General features: G+C 44.6%; 1 protein-coding gene across 1 annotated transcript; it reads left to right on the top strand.

The window, feature by feature from the left end:
* Positions 1–949: 949 nt before the first annotated feature.
* Positions 950–20,004, top strand: slc9a3.1 (solute carrier family 9 member A3, tandem duplicate 1). Its single transcript, XM_056419768.1, has 16 exons — positions 950–1,277; positions 10,885–11,187; positions 13,534–13,694; positions 14,167–14,245; positions 14,754–14,931; positions 15,017–15,237; positions 15,344–15,546; positions 15,639–15,728; positions 15,818–15,888; positions 15,980–16,109; positions 16,187–16,323; positions 16,753–16,879; positions 17,652–17,825; positions 18,213–18,267; positions 18,370–18,462; positions 19,007–20,004. Exons 1-16 carry the CDS (start codon positions 950–952, stop codon positions 19,291–19,293), a joined length of 2,637 nt encoding a protein of 878 aa, XP_056275743.1. The 3' UTR covers positions 19,294–20,004.
* The last annotated feature ends 104 nt before the right edge of the window (positions 20,005–20,108 follow it).

The raw sequence follows: 20,108 nt of genomic DNA, 5'->3' as shown, positions 1-20,108 counted from the left end.
TCCGCTGATGGGTCACAAACTTACTGGCATGCTGCGTTTATGTCTTCAGACACGGAGGCTGCAACACATTGTTCATTTATCATTATTCATTAATCTGCAAAGTATTTCCTCCCTTCACTGATGACTTGTTTGGTTTATAAAATGACAGAAAGTAAAGACAGATTACAGCTCATTAAAGCCCAAAGTGTGTTTTTTAAATTGCTTGTTTTTAGGAATAATTTAGAATCCCAAGAGAAAAAAGTCAGAACTGAGAAACTTGTCAAAATACTCGCTTAATTTTATACATCGACCAATCAAGTATGTGTCTATACTCATTAGTGAACTGAGTTTGCTGTGGACTATTGGTGGTGGTGGGGAGGGGGGGGGGGGCTCTTTAATCTGGGAAAATACAAATAGAAATCAAGGCCAAGACTCAGAAAATAAAAAATTTTGGATTTGTTTTATTCAGAAACATCCCACCCACCTCATCGGAGCTCTTATTAAGTAGTTTGTTTGTTGAGGGAATTAAAATGTATTCAAAAGGGAAAAAAAGCTTCTAAAAATAGGAGAACTTGCAATAAATGTGGAAATTTAACAGCAGTAAACGCCTGCTTATGGAGCATTAACACACAGATATAATAATAATAACATCCATGTGAGGACCACAGCATCACATCTTACATTCAGTGAAGTATCAAAACATATCGGTCTGGGTGCAGAGTGGGAGGAGTCAGAGTGGGCTGAGCTTCACCTGCTGTACAGAGCTGCATCCCAACAGAGAGGAGAGAGCTCCGGCCAGGTGAAGATGTGCACCTGAGTGAGGACAGAGGGACCTGACGGGGAAGGAGGAGGGCTCACAGGAGAGGAATGAAAGACTCATTATCGGAGGTGGACCTGAGCAGCTGAGAGTCAACGCTCTAAATAACCTTTTGCGTCAAAGCTTTCAGCGTCGTGACTTTCCCCCAAAAACATGGCAGCCACAAGGAGATTTGCTCTTTTTCTCTGCATGTTGCTGATGACGTCCAGAGGCTGCAGTGAGGACACGGGACCCGGCACTGGGCGGGAGACGGGTCACGACCCCGGCACTGGAGACACGGGTCACGACCCCGGCACCGGACAGGAGACGGGCGACCATCAGGGGACCGGCACAAACTCCAGCCAGGACAGTGGACACGAGGACGGGGGTCCCGGGGGGGGCCCCATCACCACCTTACCCATTGTGAGCTGGAAGTGGCACCACGTCTCCACCCCGTACCTGGTGGCCCTTTGGATTCTGGTCAGCTGGCTCTGCAAGATCAGTGAGTCAAGTCTGGTCTATTGGTCAATACAATTTAATTTGAAATAAAGTTGTTGTGTTGACTTCATTAGAGTTAAGATTAGGGCAGAATTCACCATCAGAAGTACTCAGGTCTTGTAGTTGAGTCAAATGATCAACACCACGGTGTCCATCAGGTACAATTCCTTCATTTATATTCACTTTAATAACATAACATCTTTACGTGTTGTATTATATTATATTATTGGGTCTGAAAATGAAGCAAAAGCTGAAGTGCCTCAAACGTCTCTCTCCTGGTCCTCAGGGGGCGACGCCAGTGGTTATAAAAAATAAATCAGATTGTCGAGAAGTCTATGAGACAATGACTCGCTCGTGATTTACATTGTAAACATGACTTTATGGTCTCAATCTCTCATTTCAAATCTTCTTCAATACGACATGTCGGTCGTCTAAATGATAGTCAATTGCACCATAATGCAGGTATGCCTTAGGGCGGGGCTTCCTGGCTGTCCAGTCTGGGAGGTGTCCAGGTCTCCGGCTCAGAGCTTGAACCCTTTAAAAATGAGTCCATTGCCAAGAGATGTCTCGGGAGATAACGCAGAGTCCTTGAGCCGCTTGCGAAACACTTAAAATCCATGGAAGCGACGGCAGAAATATCAAACTCAAGGCCTCAAAGTTCACAAACCACGGGATGACATCACGTTTCTTACGTTATTACTGATGCATGTTGACGTTGTTACGGGGTAGAGCGGATCTTTATTTCTTTTGGGTAGTTTAATAATAACATAATAATTTAAAATACAATTTTCTCAGCAGCCAGTTTATTAGTTACTTTATAATTTTAATTTTAAATTGATTTAACCAGGAAATGCCTCATCGAGATTAAAAATCATTGAGATAAAAAATCTTGTTACGGGGTAGAGCGGATTTTAATTTCTTTTGGCTAGTTTAATAATAACATCATATTTTAAAAGATCATTTTCTCAGCAGCCAGTTTATTAGGCACAGTTTAATTTAAAATTTACATTTATTTATCCAGGAGATGCCTCATTGAGATTAAAAATCTCTTTTTAAGAGAGTCCTGCAGCAGCAGGAGCAGCACGTTACACAAAGTTTCAGACAATCCAACATAAAACAGTGACAGACAATATAAGAAAAGAAAAATGAATAAAACCAAAACTAAGACTCAAGTCATCATCATCAGAAAACATCGACAACCAGATGAACCTCCAACTCTTTACATCTACTGAACGCAGTCCAGCTCAACGGTCCTGCAGTAACTTCTCCCGGTTCTTTGAGGTGTTGATGGACTTGATGTCATTTGGAAGCTCGTGAGTTTGTGATGTTCATGATTTGAAGCGCCTCACAGAGGCTTCTCCAATATGTCGTCCGTCTCACTTATTTCAATGGAAAGTGGAGTAGAAGTACGACACAAGTAGAAATACTTAAAGCTGTAACGAGGATCCTTCATTCAGTCCGCCCCTCAAAGCCCTGGCTCTGGCTCTGGTTCTGGTTCTGGTTCTGCCGTGCCTCCAGCAGCGTGGTGTCAGTGTAGTTCTGCTCCTGAAGGAGCCGCCGGGCTCTCCTCCTCCCGTCAAAGCTCCAGTTATTGGGGTTGGTGGCTGTGAAGCCACGTCTGGGTCGGCCCCCAGGTTCCTGCCAACAGAGTCCGAGCTGAAGGAGTCACTTTGAATAAAGTACCTCACACTTGTACTGGAGGAAATGTACTTTGTTACTCTTCACCAATGCCGTATATTAAAATGTATATATTCAATTCAATTCAGTTTATTTTGTACAGCCCATTCTCACAAATTACAAATGATCCCCAGAGGGCTTTACAATCTGTACACATAGACATCCCTGACCTTTTGACCTTTGACCTCACATCGGATCAGGAAAAACTCACAAGAAATAGAAAAAACCCTTTCAGGGGGGAAATAAAGTGAAGAACCCTTCAGGAGAGCAACGAGGAGGATCCCTCTCCAGGATGGACAGAACAATAGACGTCATGTGACCAGGTGGAGTCATTACAGAGTAACAACACATTCAATGAGTATGACCGAGTGTATGAACAGTTGGTCGTCGGCATGGACCACGATCCAGACCTCCGTGATCCATGATGTATGACGACGGGGCGTACGTGGGGTGACGGAGGGAACCGTTAACGTCTCAAATAAACACGTGAAGGTGCTTATGGGGGTCGAACTCAATCATGTCGCCCAACCTCATTCCAAAGTTTAGGCTTTGTCAAATATTTAGATGTCGGTGATGAAAACGGTGAGGATACACGTTTCCTGTGTGTTAAATGTGAACGCTCTGATCGGACAGACACTCGTGAAGCGAGGCGTCGGGAGATCGACCTTCGCCACGCGTCTCGTCCTCGGACGCTCATTAGCGACTCACGTACACACAACAGACACAAATGCTCTGCGACACTGTGGACAATGTAAATGAGTCAGAATGCATTGGTGTGTGTGTGTGTGTGTGTGTTGGGGTCTGCGTGTGTGTTTGTGTACGCCTCCACCAGCATAAATATGGGACGGTGGTTGGCAGCTTCGCAGGTTATCCGTGTCGCCTTTAGCCGAAAATGTTACAGCCGTGTTTGTACTGACAGTAAGTGGATTATATATGGTTATATATTATATATAGTTATGTATTCTTTAAGCCTCTTCGTCCATTTTGTGCTCAAAAACTTTGCGAGTTGCAAACTTTAAATGTCACTCAGCCTAGTTCACGTTGGTTTACATGTCACATCTATATTTGCGAGCGTTGGTTTTTAATATTTTCCCAAGAATGCAAAAGAAAACACTCTTCCCCTCCTGAGCCCACACTTGAAGAAAGAGGTTAGAAAGAGCAAAGGCTGCGTAGAAGTCAAACATTGACTCCGGGATTAGAGGACATCAAGGAAATGTTCGCTCTAAATCCGTTATTTGATGATAGGGATTCCAGCTTTATGGACACAGTGATAAAAGGACTCATAAAGGTTTGACTGCTCTGGGACCGCCAGCCGAGCCTTTAACTTGAAACACGGGGAGAAACTCGACGTGCACCGCGGTCGAGAGTGCGGTGAACTCCAAGTAGAACTCGTGTTGAGCCTGGTTTCTTATCTTTGAAGGAAGAAATACGTTTTTTATAGAGTAAACATCTATGAATTCAAACAGCGTGCAATTCAAATGTTGACTTCATGCGCGCTCGTCGTAGACAATGACAAGTTTCTTCGGACCTTATTTCCTCCTCACGGATGTACAATGCCTGCTTTCTTGCCTCCTCTGCTCTGTGCTGAATGGAGGACAATGGACAGTCACTGCAGGTGTTTGTCTCTGTCACGGGACGGAAGGATTGCTTTTTTTTAGGGATTATAAAAAAATGTTCTACAATCAAAATGGAATTTTTACCACATTTTTAGAAGTTGAGGTTCATTTCTTTCCTTTAAAATGTTCAGGTCACGGACATGTTTTCACAGTTACTGTCACTGTGAGGGTCTCTGACCTTTCCCCTCCCCGACCCCCATTATATGGTCAGTGATGTTGTAATTAAGGTATATTTATATTCTTTTACCAGGGTTTGTGCGGTCATAGAAAACCTGGATAACTCATGCAATTTTAAAATGGTTATTTCCAGGCCTGGAAAAGTCCTTGAAAAAAATGAAATCCTAAAAGTTTTGGAAAAGTCATGGAAATGTGTTTTATTCACATGTTCAATTACGCTGAGTTTAAAACAATTAATATGTTTTTAAAAGAAAAGACGCTCAAAATTACAGCCGTCACACTGGCGGCACAAGTTTTTAAAATGTATTTAAATGTTTATTCTTTTAATCAAACTATTTGTGTCATTTAAGGTTAAATACGACATTTTCTCCATTTTTCATGAGATTTCACAAAATGGTCAACCCATCGGTCAACATGTGGATGAACCCTATTATCATCTGACGTGTAACAATCGTATTCACAGCAATTCTTGTGTTTTTCCTCTCACTCCCAGTCTGAAACGACCTCTACGTGACCTCCTTATTTCACCATCAAGGTAGTGGATCTGTCTCTGTAGCTGCTGTGTGTGTGTGTGTAGTGTGTGTGTGTGCAGTGTACTGTGTGTGCAGTGTGTGTGTGTGTAGTGTGTGTGTGCACAGAGTTGTGGCCACTTTGGAATGATTGAAGGCCACCGTTGAGACACATGAGGTCATTAGTTAATCGCGCCCCGCGGGGCTCTTGCTCAGCCGAGCAGCCAGGCGCCTCATAAAGAGGATTTACTGCGTTTAGTCAAGGACCAAACGGAAGTGCAAGTTCAAGGTACTTTACTTTATCATTTTCATGTTACTTTATACTCTACCACTCCATCTCAGAGGGACTTTTATTTGGTGCTTTACTTCTATTTGACACCTGTATATCTACTTTTCATGATTACCTTCGCATTGAAAATGCGGAAGGTTATGTTTTGATCGCTGTGTATTTATTTATTTATTTGTATGCGTGTTACTCGCATAACTAAAAAAGTATTAAACCAAATCGCATGACATTTGGTGGGATGATTGGTTATTCTCCGGGGACCATTTGATTAGATTTTGTGATCGATCGGGTCAAAGGTCAAGGTCATGAAAAGGTCAAAATCTTCTTTTTACCATTTCTATCCAATTGGCATGCAACTAATGCCAACATGTTCATAATTCAATGCCCAATCTTGTGATATGCGAAGGTATGCGCTTTTATTTTTAAAGCCGGTTGATCGGCTGTAAAATGCATCGTCATCCAAATGAAGTGGATTAAAAATAAATAGCTATTATATTGAATACTACACCTGTGCTAGTGTATATTTTGTAAATTAAGCTACTGTCCAAAAACAAAAACAAAAAATTATAAAAAATAAAAAATAGCTATTGCTAAGAATCTTCCCTAGTTGATTGCGTCCATTAAGACCAGGGGTCCCCAAACTTTTTCCTGAGAGGGCCACATCACGTTTCCCTTGTCTGCTGGAGGACCAGCCGGGGGGGGGGGGGGGGTGCTGGGGGGGGTGCTAGTGAGAGGTGAGAGTGTGCTCACCTGTGTGCGCGCATCACGGCTGAGCGATGCGCGCGCCACTCGCTGTGAGCGCTGCGCGTGCAGACAGCATTTAGCGGAGCAGCGTGTGCGCTCTGATCGCTCTTTTAATGAAGTATCGATACTAAAAATATGCTAAATCACATCGTGTTTAACGTACGGGTACTTCGTTAGTATCGCTACACCGTGCAGCGTGACAGCAGCAGATGTAGCGGGCTAACATTCAAGCTAACCTAACTTCCCAAACGCTGTGGACATCTGAACGCTGATTGGCCGAGACTCGACACGTCCCATCAAAGATGTTTTATTGTGAAGAGCACCACTTCACATTTTCTCCGCGTCTCACTGCAATCTCAATGGCAGCGGGCCAGGTGAAAACAATAATAAATCGGAACGCGTCTCTGGTATTGTTCAGGGGGCCGGTCCAAATGTGGAGGCGGGCCGGATGCGGCCCGCGGGCCGTAGTTTGGGGACCACTGATTAAGACGATCGTTTTCTTCCTGGAATATGATGTTTAAACATGTAAATTAGGTTTTATTATCTCGTGCTACCTGTTGGTGAATTTCTACAAACGCAAGTCGACAAAGTAGTAAAACACAAATGTGTATTTCAGATGTTTTCTTTCAATCTTATGGAAGCAAAATACACCAAATATCTCAACAATGTTTTAGCCTGTCGCGTCTCGCCTGAATGTCGCAATTATGTAAATCCAGAAACATCAGGCTGATAAAACACTTACGGGAAATATGTTTACTGCACAATGAGTACTTTATAGTCCTGAGATAGTTTATCAGATGATACTTCGATTATTTTATCGTCAGTGAGGTTTTGAGTGCAGGACTTTAGGACTGTTAGAAACCAAGAAGCCGTCTCCCACATACGAAGCTGTCATTATGTGATTAGTAATCACGCTCAGTGATATAACTCAGATAATACAACATATGTTCATTTGGGACGCTTCAGATATCTCGGTGGAGTATATCTGTTCACACCTGTGTGTGATTGTACGAGAGCTCACGCATCAGAGCGCTGAACCGGTCCCAACACTGAGGCTGTTGTCCTCGTCAACAGGACCTCACAGTATGAGGCCTCTTTGTTCAGGGAGACTGATCTACTGTCACGGCCGTGGTCAAAGGATTCGGCTTTCTGCGGACAACATGGAGCTCTCACGTTTCAGGAGTTAACGTAAAGCTTGAGGGTTGCTGACCTTGAGGAACTACAAGAGTATGCTCTATAAAAATCAGATTCCTTTATCCAAACTTAAATCCCAGCGCAGCGTTGCCAACTATTTTCAATTTGAAAGTAGCGAGCTCCTAAAGTTACTAAATCTATTCTGATTATTCTGATTATTCTGATTATTCTGATTATTATTATTATTATTATTATTATTATTATTATATTTATTTTAAATGGACCAGGTACAGTTAAAACATAAATGTCACCGTTTGATCCTCTGTACCAGATTGTAGATTCAGCTCATTCACATCTGTAATCCCTTGACAGACCATAATAAACATAAAACAATAACAAACATAAAACAACAACTAATATCAAACATAAAACAATAATAAACAAAAACAATAACAGCCATAAAACAATAACAACCATAAAACATTAACAAAAACAATAACAAACATACAAACAACAACACACATCAAAACAATAACAAACATAAAACAATAACCAACATAAACAATAACAAACGGTACAGGAAAAGAAACACGACCACAGTGGAGCACAGACCGCCTCCATCGCTGCTTTTGAAGAAGATTTCCAATCCTACTTTTTTAAACTGCTGAGCAAAGTTATTCATAAAGGAGTAAAAAGAAAACTGGGAACTATTTTCAGCTGCGGATTAATACACATGATGCCGTGACCTCCAGGGCCGTGACCTCCAGGGCCGTGACCTCCAGGCGCCGTGTGCATCACGGGGCAGCAACACGTCCCCCAGTTCCTCTGTGAGGCTCGTCGATGTGTGACAGCGATGGAGCTCTTGGTCTACAACTCTTCACCATGAAGTTCATGTCAGGAAGACACATAAATAATCTTCTCAAGGGACTCCCTTTATATCTGAGTTTATTCCAGCAGAGTTTATTCCAGCAGAGTTTATTCCAGCAAAGTTTATTCCAGCAGAGTTTATTCCAGCAGAGTTTATTCCAGCAAAGTTTATTCCAGCAGAGTTTATTCCAGCAGAGCTTCCTCACCTCGCTCACGTTGGAGGATCGTGAGTCTTTAACAAGAATTAAGTAACGTCACCGTCAATCATTACTGAAGTGAGACAGAGCGCCAGTGGAAGTGTTACTACACACAGGTAGTCGGTCAACATCAAATGACCTCTGCTCCATCACTGACTCTCACACACACACACACACACACGCACACACACACGCACACACACACTGAGGGAATGCATTCAGAGGCCGGAAAGCACAGTCAGAGTAATGACTGGCGAACGTTTCAAACGTGACTGAATAACCGGAGACGCCTTTCTTGGGCATCCGTTACTCCTAAGCGCACACACACACACACACACACACACACACACACGGAAGCACTGCCTTGGTCAGAGAGGAGATGTTGTCCATATAAAAGGCTGCGTCCGCGGTTCTGCAGACGTCTGAACTCCCCGCACGCCGCAGACTGCAGACTGAGAGAGAAAGATGCAGCACTAGAGGGAAAAGAGGGGAACAGATATAGAGTGATAGTAAACAAGAGTGAGGAGGACGGAAGAAGCACAAAAACAAAAACCCAGGAGGGATACGAGGTGTGACCCAGACAGTTGGACCTCCTGGACAACCCAGAGAGAGGACTTTCTCTTCTTCTCTATTCGGCGCCTCTCTTTCCTCCAATGCCACGCCGTGGAGATGCTCCCGTGCGCCTGTGGCTGTTGTGGTCGCTGTCGTTGATCTGCCTGGCGTCCGGGGCGGCGGGCGCCAACGGGCACGCGGCGCCGACGCACCGAGACGCCCATCCGGAGCCGGCGTCCGAGTCCAGATCCAACTGGAGCAGGAGCCACGACCCCGCCGTCATCACAGGGATACCCATCGTGACCTTTAAGTGGCACCATGTGGAGGCGCCATACCTGGTGGTGCTGTGGGTGTTGGTGGCTTTTTTGGCTAAATTGGGTATGTAGGAAACAGTGATGTCATGTGAACGGGGGGGTGGACCCTCAGTGAGCGGGAACCGGGATGTGATTCACTCACATGATGGTCTTCGTCCGCCGGTCACAGTTCGGAGGTCGCGGGCCGTGAGACGGAGCCCATGTGGTGTGAACGACGACCACGAGGGCCTGTTGACGTCACGGTCACGCATGCAGGGATCAGTCACTCGGTTTCGTATGAAACCGTTCAAGTTTATTTAATTCAAAAATATTCACAGATTTATGAAATGAGCAACAATTCATTTTTAATTACGACTTTTTTTTTTAACCCCTGAAAGTATCGTTTCAACCTCAGTGTATGAGACCCAATCAGCATAAACCCTGTGTGTGTGTAGGTGTGTGTAGGTGTGTGTGTGTCTGTGTCTGTGTGTGTGTGTGTGTCTGTGTGTGTGTGTGTCTGTGTGTGTGTCTGTGTCTGTGTGTGTGTGTGTGTCTGTGTGTCTGTGTGTGTGTGTGTGTGTCTGTGTATGTGTGTGTCTGTGTGTGTGTGTCTGTGTGTGTGTATGTGTGTGTGGGGGGGTCTGTGTGTGTGTGTGTGTGTGTGTGTCTGTGTATGTGTGTGTCTGTGTGTGTGTGTGTGTCTGTGTGTCTGTGTGTGTGTCTGTGTGTGTGTGTATCTGTGTGTGTGTGTGTCTGTGTGTGTGTGTGTCTGTGTGTGTGTCTGTGTGTGTGTGTCTGTGTGTGTCTGTGTGTGTGTCTGTGTGTGTCTGTGTGTGTCTGTGTGTCTGTGTGTGTGTCTCTGTGTGTCTGTGTGTGTGTGTGTCTGTGTGTGTGTCTGTGTGTGTGTGTCTGTGTGTGTGTGTGTGTCTGTGTGTGTGTGTGTGTGTGTGTCTGTGTGTGTGTGTGTCTGTGTGTGTGTGTGTGTGTGTGTGTGTGTCTGTGTGTGTGTCTGTGTGTGTCTGTGTGTGTCTGTGTGTGTGTGTGTGTCTGTGTGTGTCTGTGTGTGTGTGTGTGTCTGTATGTGTGTGTGTGTGTCTGTGTATGTTATCACTGAACTTGTCATGCACATAGAAACAGATCCAAAGTGTTCTGACTTTATTCTTCTCGTATCCGCTCAGCGACGGTGAGTCGATGTTCTTCAAGTCAAACATTTTAAATTCACTGGTTTTGATTCTTAAATAAACTTTAAAGTCTTTGGTGACTCAGAGTTTAATAAACCCTTCACACCGGGCTGTTAATCATATTATATATATATATAATCATGTTAATCATACGCCCGGAAACAAAACACGTCACTTTCTCTCTCGAGCGCAGCGGTTGATCATTTGCACATTCTTGCAACCTCACAATGTTTAACTTTTATATTTTTGCAATGAGTTTTAAACTCTGTCGTTCCCAAGATGACCCAACAATCTGATTATTGGTCTTTATGAATCTCCTCTTGGTTCTGATGTGGAAGACAATAAGTCATCTCAGCTTTTGATGGATTCCTCTCTCAGTCATCGAGGCCAACCACCATGTGACCAACGTGATCCCAGAGAGTGCCTTGCTCATCTGCTTCGGCTTCCTCCTGGGGGGCATCATCTGGGCCGCGGACCTGGTGCAGACCTTCAAGCTGACCCCCACGGTGTTCTTCTTCTACCTGCTGCCTCCAGTCATCCTGGACGCGGGCTACTCCATGCCCAACAAGCTCTTCTTCAGCAACATGGGCGCCATCTTGATCTACGCCGTCATCGGGACCTGTTGGAACGCCGCCAGCCTGGGGCTGTCGCTGTGGGGGTGTCACCAGGCCGGCGCCATGGGTGAGAGACGCCCACGGGATCATTATGGGATGTTCAGATTGAGGGACCTCAAGAGATTGACGCCCCGCTGCCATTTTAGATTCATTTATTTCTCTATTTTTTTTCTTAAAAAAGGGTGTAAGATAGTACGGGGGTGATTCAGAGTGGCAATAAATATAAAATTCATAACTGTTAACTGCAACAGGAAGTTAGTTATTGTACTTTTGGCCTCTGGTTTGGGCAGCGACCGAACGTCACGGCACACGTATTTTAGATTCAGAGTAAATTTACACTTTCTGGCGAGAGAATTTATGTTATTTCGTACAATTTTCATCGCAAATAATCGCTTTGAAAATAATTTCAAAAAGACGCTCCTCATACCTCCAGAGCTCGCCAGAGAGTCGTCACATCTCCGAGTTAGCTCGAAGGAATAGTGTGAGGCATTTAAGGTTTTTTATTTATTGAATATAATATTCATAACTGTGTTTTCATTGGTGTATAATCACCTGAACATGAAAATATGTTTTTATTACCTTTAGAATGAGCCGTTTAAATCTTCCATGGAGTCGGCCATGTTGCACCGCCATGTTTCTACGGTAGCCCAGAAGGACAAACCCAACTCTGGCTTCGAGAGCGTTTTGAGGATTTTACATGACGTCTGTAGTCTAAAACGTCCCCATTAGATTCCACTGAACCCCACACACTGCTCCTTTAAGTATCAAAGTAATATAAAGTAGTATCAAAGTTGTCCGTACACTCGGGTAGCCTACACTGCAAACAGAAAGTGCTGATCGCTAATTTGACTATTTGCCAAAAATAATGGCTCTGAAAAAGAATTATTGGAAAATACCTTAAATCTGAGGAGAGGGATTGTTGACGACATGTAAAGCCCAAAACATCAAAGTAATACAGAGCCCTGATTGGTCGGTTGGCTCCATGTGCGCCACATGGCTCCGGATCAGCCCATACACCTACAATAGCAGCCGATGGCGGTCACCATGCATATTAATTAGTGCTGTGAAAAATAACGCGTTAACTCAGTTAATTCAATTACAGGTTTAACTAGTTTTTAAAAAAAACGCATTTAACGCATGCACAGAATGAGCTTCCAATCCGTCTGTTGTTGGTCGTCGGGACGCAAAAAAAGTCACTTGCAAAATGAGCTTCCAATACACCACTTCAATCTGAACTCTGTCCGCTCTCATGCAGACGGTCTGTTCATCGGTAATGATCCTTCCGCAGGTTCACCTACGGAAACCTTGTTACGACTTCTACTTCCTGTAGATCAGGGTCTCAACACGTCGATCGCGACCTGCCAGTCGATCGCGGCGTAGTGTCGGTAGATCGCATGACATTAAAAAGATTGGCCCGCCCCCTGACATGTTCTCTAGAGCACGTCTTTGTTCTTTTATTAAACTAAACGTCTGTTGTTGATCGTATCTCCACAGCAGCATGTCATTTCTGTCTCTTCGCGTTGCGTTAACACTTATCGATCTCCGTCTGGCGCGCCACAGAGCTCCGTGCGCGCGCATCGGGACCGAGCAAAAACAAAGTCACTTGTCAATCTGTCCACCTGTCCGGGCCGGTGAGGTTTCAGCTTTGCAGCGGTGTCCCCGCCGTCCCTTTCATCACGGCCCAGTTCATGAAGAAAACCACACAGTCAGTTTACCTCAGCAGCTGCTAGAGGAAGACTAGAGGCCTTTAGATTGTATCATGGTGGAGTTAATGGTTGACAAACAAGAGAAAAATGTTCTGTTTAACCCTCCTGTTACCTTTACATTTACTAACATATTTTACCCTCGGGGTCAATTTGACCCCAGCAATTAAAACCTCCAGAAAATTATTAGAATTAATATTGCTTCCCAAGTTTAAGTGTGAGGTACTTTATGTTTGTTTGTTGACTACCTAAATGGCCCTTTAAATAAATAAAAAAAGTTGATATTTCTGATATGTTTGACACAGTGAAAAACAGCCTGGGGTCAAATTGACCCCAAAGAACACCGACATTAAACATTGAATGGGGTCAAATTGACCCGAAAGGTAACAGGAGGGTTAAACATTCTGTTTAGGATGAAGATGTATTAATGTTCCATATGGAAGAAAACTGCTAAATAACTGCTGAGTTGCAGCACCATTGTAGAGAAGAATGTATAAATGTATATATCCGTCTTTTGTCATAAATCTCTATGTTCTCACAAAATATACCGAGAATATCGGTAATATGTGATTAATCATGATTAATCCACAAAAACCTGTGATTAATCCGATTAAAATTTTTAATCGTTTCACAGCCCTAATATTAATAACACAATATGTGTATTTATGCGGGGTTCATCCCTCTTTAATCAAATACCATGTCCCGGGCAGGTGACCTGGACATCGGCCTGCTGCAGTACCTTCTCTTCGGCAGTCTGATCGCAGCCGTGGACCCCGTGGCCGTCATCGCCGTGTTCGAGCAAGTCCACGTCAACGAGGTCCTCTTCATCATGGTGTTCGGGGAGTCGCTGCTCAACGACGGCGTGACGGTGGTGCGTTGTTGTTCGTCTCGTGACGGTTTGTTTGAGACGTCCGTCATCGGAGAGCGCACTTCGAAAGACGTGAAGTGTAACGAATGCAAAGAGTGTTTGCTTTAATAAAAAGAGGGCCTTCACTCTGGACTGTATCCCTCATGGGTCGACAAAAAGAAAGTTATTTGAAGAGGTAAATCAAATAAGAATTATTGCTTTTATGTCTTATGAATCATGAAATTCCAGTCTATTGATTGCTGAAACTACAGTGAGGATTGAAAAGGGGGGATGGGGGTGTATTACTTTCAACTTCCCGCACCTTTCTAATGACTCTGAACTCTGCGGCTATCATAGTTTTCATCAAATACGGAAAAAAATCTGCACACTGCTGTTCCTCTTTCATTCGACTCTGGAAGAAAGCATTTGATATGAACAGATCATATGCATCAAGTCCAGTAATAACCTTATTTTAAGATCGCTCTTCTTCTCTTAGGTGCTCTTCAACGTCTTCGACGCGTACGTGTCCCTGGGAGGATCTGGAATCAACGCTGTGGAGATCATTAAAGGAATCAGTAAGGAGCGACATTTATTTACACATTGTGAATAATATGTAACATGTGCTGCCGCTTGTCCTGCTTGACTAACTAAACACGACACATGGACATGTTTACAGAGGAGCTGAGAGTGTTGGGTACGATGGACAACATACATTCAATTCAGTTCAGTTTATGTATATTTATATATAATAGCAGGACCATGACAGGAGGCTTCAGACCCAGCAGGTCCAATGGACCCTATGAGACGTGAAGTCACAAAGACTCCGGGGAGGAAGCAGAGCTAATAATGTGAGATGGAGAGATACAAATCCATAAGGAGAGAGAGGAGAGGAGAGAGGTGCTCAGTGTATCCTAAACGTCCCCCAGCAGCCTCTCAGCCTCTAGCTGCATCTCTAGGTCTGGACCAGGTGAACCTGATGCAGCCCGAACTATAAGACCATCAGGAGGAAAGTCTTCAGTCTCCATGAGGGGACTGAGTCTGAAGGTGAAGCTGGTTCCACGTGTTCTCTCTCTCTTCCTCCAGTTTCCTTCTTCGTGGTGGCGTTCGGCGGTTCCCTCGTGGGCTTTGTGTTCGGCCTGCTGATCTCTCTCGTGACCCGGGGCACGAAAAACATCCAGATCATTGAACCGGCCTTCGTCTTCGTCCTTGGATACCTCGCCTACCTCACCGCTGAGATGCTCTCCCTGTCTGCCATCCTATCGTGAGCCAACCGTGACGAACCTCTCGCCCTTTCGTTGAGTTCGGAACGAAGACTGAAATCTTCATCTCCTACTTCTGTCCCGTAGGATCGTCTTCTGCGGCATGTGCTGCCAGAAGTACATCAACGCCAACATGGACGAGAGGTCCGTCACCACGGTCCGGTACCTCATGAAGGTCCTCGCCAACGGGTCGGAAACCATCATCTTCGTGTTCCTCGGGATCTCGGCCATCGACAAGGCGCTCTGGGTGTGGAACACGGACTTCATCCTCCTCACGCTGCTCTTCATCTCCGTGTACAGAATTATGGGTGCGGATTCTCGACTTTTCGCCGTCGTTTTTTTGAGCGAAAACCGTACACGCCTTCTAATGTCAAGGGGTCACGAAGCGACAACTTTTTTTCCGTTGTACCGCAGGTGTCTTCTTCCTCACCTGGATCCTGAACAAGTACAGGCTGGTCCCCGTGGAGTTTATAGATCAGGTGATCATGAGCTACGGTGGCCTGCGAGGGGCCGTCGCATACGGCCTGGCAGCCATGCTGGACGGGAGCAAGATAAAGGAGAAGAATCTGATGATCTCCACTACTCTCATCGTGGTGTACTTCACCGTCATTCTGCAGGTAACCACGGTTACGGTCCGGTTTCCTGAGCTCAAACAGCACAGTATGTTTTTTGTGTTTTTCACACTATCTTTCTCGTGAATCTCTTTCAGGGAATAACGATGAAACCTCTGGTCAACTGGCTGAAGGTCAAAAGAGCTTCAGCGGCAGAGCGCACGCTCGTAGAGAAGTTGCAGAACAAGGTGAAGCTTGAAATAATCTGTTTTTACAAACAGCCAGAAGCATAACGTAGCGGGCAACTGTTACAGACGCTCCGCTCTTTGTTGTTTAGGTGTTTGATCACATGCTTGTTGCCATCGAGGATGTATCTGGACAGATAGGACACAACAACATGAGGGACAAGTACGTAGAGACGCCTCAGAACCGTTTAACTGGCTCAATTCAAAACGGTTTTGAAATGAAACTCCAACTTCTCTCTTCGCCGGCTCTGAAGGTGGAACCACTTTGAGGAGAAGTGGATGTCGAGGATTCTGATGAAGCCGTCGGCGAGGAAAAGCCGCGACTACGTCTTCAAGGTCTTCCATCAGCTGAACCTCAAGGACGCCATAAACTACGTGGCGGAGGTGAGTGCCATGAACATACGAGCGGTGCGGCTCTGCGGTCGGTCGGTAAAGGAACTCCTCTGGTCTCGATGTGGCAGGGCGAACGCAGAGGCTCTCTCGAGTTCGTCCGCAATGACACGGGGTTCGTCGACTTCAAGAAGAAGTTCGCCGACGACTTCCCGGAGGTCATGCCCGACGTCACCGCCGACACGTCGGACGATCACTCCACGATTAGGTGGGCAAACATTCCTCCCCGATTCACACCGCTATCGGGCGGAAGGTGTTAAGACAACACGACAGCAAATCAATGAACCAGAAGATTCCTTTCATTATTGTTTGTTGAGATTTATTTGTACAGATCAAAAACACAAGGGCTTTATTTATTTGTCCGTACCACATCCTCTGTTCCAGGACTCTCACATTGGAGCAGGGGGGAAAAAAGAACGATTTAAAAGGATTGATCTACTATTTGGATTGAACATTCGATCTGTTCAGACACTGCCCCTTAGTGACCACAAGCAGCGCTGCATGTCTTGCACACGACACTTAGAAACAAACTAAAAATAATAGAAATGACCATTTGGCTCCAATTCTTCAACATGTTGTTGTTCTTTTAGTGTGATGATGACAAAAAGTAACTCACATGCCCCCCCCCCCCCTGCAGTGGGAGAGACCATGTGCCATCGGTGAGCCTGGAAATGCACGAGCAGACCATGAAGGGTGTGAGGGAGACGGAGGACATTAACACTCACCACCTGCTGCAGCAGCACCTGTACAAGGGCAGGAAACAGGTCCGATATACACACTTTATTTATAGCATTTGCTTTGCGCCATTAGAGAAATTAGACTGGATGAGAAGTCTAGTCCTATACTACATTCCTACAAGCCACATGCATCATAATTGTCTACTTCTTTCAAACCATCCACCCTCAGTTTGTAATTTGCTTTCAAAGAAGCTATATGATTGCACCCCCAACTCAAAAGTAAATCATACCCTGCATGAACCTGCAGGTTCTGTCCGAGGCTGACCCCCCAATCCTGAGCCTGAACCAGGGCCGCAGTTTTCTGGCCAGAGCCTGTTTTACAAAACTTTAAAGAAATCTATCTATTCATACACTACCGTTCAAAAGTTTGAGGTCACCCAGACAATTTGGTGTTCTCCATGAAAACTCACACTTATATTTATCAAATTAATTGAAAATGAACAAAAAATATAGTCAAGACATTATAAATAATGATTTTTATTGTAAATATTAATGTTGTTCTTCTCGTGGCTCAAAGGAAGGCCAGTGTTATAGCTTCTCTCACCAGCATAACTGTTTTCAGCTGCGCTCACATAAAAAGGGTTTTCAAGGGTTTTCTTCCCCTCCGTTAATCTTCTAAGGCGATAACACAATGTACCACTAGAACACTGGAGATGGGCCTCTACACACCTCTGGAGAGACTTCATTAAACACCAGAGAATAGTCATTTACACATTAACTATGGAGAGAGAGTATTTCTGATTAATTTAATGTTATTGTCAGTGAAAAACATTTCTGTTGCTTGTTTTCTGGCCTCCAGCACCGGCACAGATACAGCCGGAGCCACTTCGACATCAACAAGGATGGCGGCGAGGTGCAGGAGATCTTCCAGAGGACCATGAGGAATCGTTTGGAGTCCTTTAAGTCTGCAAAGATGGGCGTCACTCCGCCGAAGAAGATCACCAAGCACACAAAGAAAGAGCTACAGCAAAAGGTCATTTTTATTAGACATGGACTTGTATGCAAAAGCCAAAAAGGCGGAGTAAGAAACCTCAATACTTTTTTGGTAGCAAAGAAAATATGTTTATAGCACGATGTAAAATGTATATCAATTAAGGCTTCATCGAATATCTGGCCAGATTTATGATCTAATAATAATTATATATCATTTTCTGATCACAAAGGATCCGATTTACAATTTCTTGTGCAATCATTTGGGGGTTTTTTTCAGTAAAAAAAATAGATGGATATATTTATCAAAGTATGGTGTGAAAAAAAGTACAATTCTGATATTGTACGTGTGTTTTACATGTTTGCTTTTCATATTTTGTGACTTTGTTTACGATGTTTAATCCACAAAATAAACGTCTACCACCTGCAGATGCCAAACGGAAAATCAACAGACAAAAGTAAAAGCTACAATTCCGGCGATGAAGGTTTGTACCAATGTTTAAGTTGAAAGAAAATAAACATATTATATTAGCCCTGATTTGTCCAAGTGCTTTAAAAAAAAAAATCTGAATTTTGTTTTCTTATAGATTTTGAGTTCTCAGAGCGGGACAACGCCTTTGGCTTGGAGGCATCGGGCGGCTCCAACCCCTTCCCCATGGTGGTCACCTACAGAGCAGGAGGTACGATGAATCCACCATCTTCCACCGATGGTTAAGAGAAGTGTGATCAGCCAAATGCTCTCTTACATCACGAGATCGTGAACACGGTCGCCTCGATGTGGAAGCAGCATGTTGCTGTTTTAATTCCAGTATTTTAGTCCAGTTGTTCTGAGCCCAGGGGTCCGGCCCCTTCGGCATGCTCTGGCTTGCTGTTATTGTGGAACATTGTTTATTTTGGGCCTAAAAAAGTGATTTAAATAAAAAACATTTGAGAAGTCTAGAAGTGAAATTTCTCTTTGGTAGAACTTCCAAAACTCGAAGGCGTCAGTGGGCCCCAGCTGAACACTGTAGTGTATCATTCATATAGACGCACAAACCAAAAAAAACATTTTTTTAATTTAACTTCAGCGGTCCGATAAATGTGATGGATTAGCGTGTCACATATCTGAGTAGAAGTATAAAGTAGCGAATGTAAAAGTCTAATTAAAGTACTACTTGGTTGAGTAAATGTCTCGTAACCCTCAAACCCTCTCATCGCCGACTCCGTTTCCTCCCTTTCTCCCAGCCGGCATTGAGAATCCCGCCTTCACGCCGGACCTGGACCCCGTGGCGCCGGGCCCGCTCCCCCCGTGGCTGGCGGAGGTGGAGCTGGAGGCCGGCCCGGTGGCCCCTTCGCAGCGGGCCCAGCTGAGGCTGCCGTGGACGCCCAGCGACCTGCGCCGCCTGGCCCCCCTGCACATCGGCGCCCGCTCCACCAACTCCTCCGCGCAGGCCGCCGCCCCCCCGGCGAACAACAACCGGCCGCGTCCGCCTAGACCTCCGCCGACACCTCCTCCTCGCCTTGATCTGTAGCAGCACCCAGCACCCCTCCTCCGCCTCCATTTAACCCGGCACCCTGACCTCAGACCTTTGCAGCGTCCGCTCTCAAAACATTGATGGGGAATGTTTTTTCCATCCCGTTGCTTAACCGTACTCCAAACATTCACAGTCCCACAACCTTTGTGCCGCTCTCCTCTCTCCTGCCGCCCCGACGTCTCCCTCCACCGAGCAGAGGGACGCTGCAGAGGCCTCACGCAGCTAATGGACCAGCGCGTGTTGAACATTGTCACATTCGGCCCTCAGGTTCACCGTCAACCCGTCAAACATTGAGAGTCCGTCCCCGTGGAGTATCTCATCCCTCAATGTGATGCAAGAATGTAGATATTTACAAAGATAAACACTTTTAATCTAGAGTCCAATGAAAATTATTCCAGCTTTATAATCGCAATGTTACATTTGTGTGTGTGTGTGTTTTCTCTCATTTAGTACTCAAGATTAAATATTTTTTAAATGTCTAATTGTATGAGAAAGACCTTATATTTATTCACAAATGAAGGTATTGTGTGGATGCATATGTTTTATGATCCTTCGGAAAAAAGAGAATATTTGACTGACTGCTTTTGAACTGTGTGCATTTAAATATGGATTAAGAAACAAACAAAGAAAAACAGTCTTTGTGGAGTGAAATGTTAGTCATTTCATTAATTTGTAGATTGTAATAAAAATAAACCACAGCTACTTGAATTAATGTGTCAAACATGGCTCTTTTTCTTCTTCTTTTAATATAATTATTATATTATTCCGGAGTCTTTTACCTGAATGCACTAAACAACGTGTTTATCAACACA

This window comes from Pseudoliparis swirei, chromosome 1 (assembly GCF_029220125.1).
Source record: "Pseudoliparis swirei isolate HS2019 ecotype Mariana Trench chromosome 1, NWPU_hadal_v1, whole genome shotgun sequence".
NCBI classification, from domain to species: Eukaryota; Metazoa; Chordata; class Actinopteri; order Perciformes; family Liparidae; genus Pseudoliparis; species Pseudoliparis swirei.
Note: the sequence above shows the minus strand (reverse complement) of the source record. Positions and strands in the feature narration are given on the sequence as shown.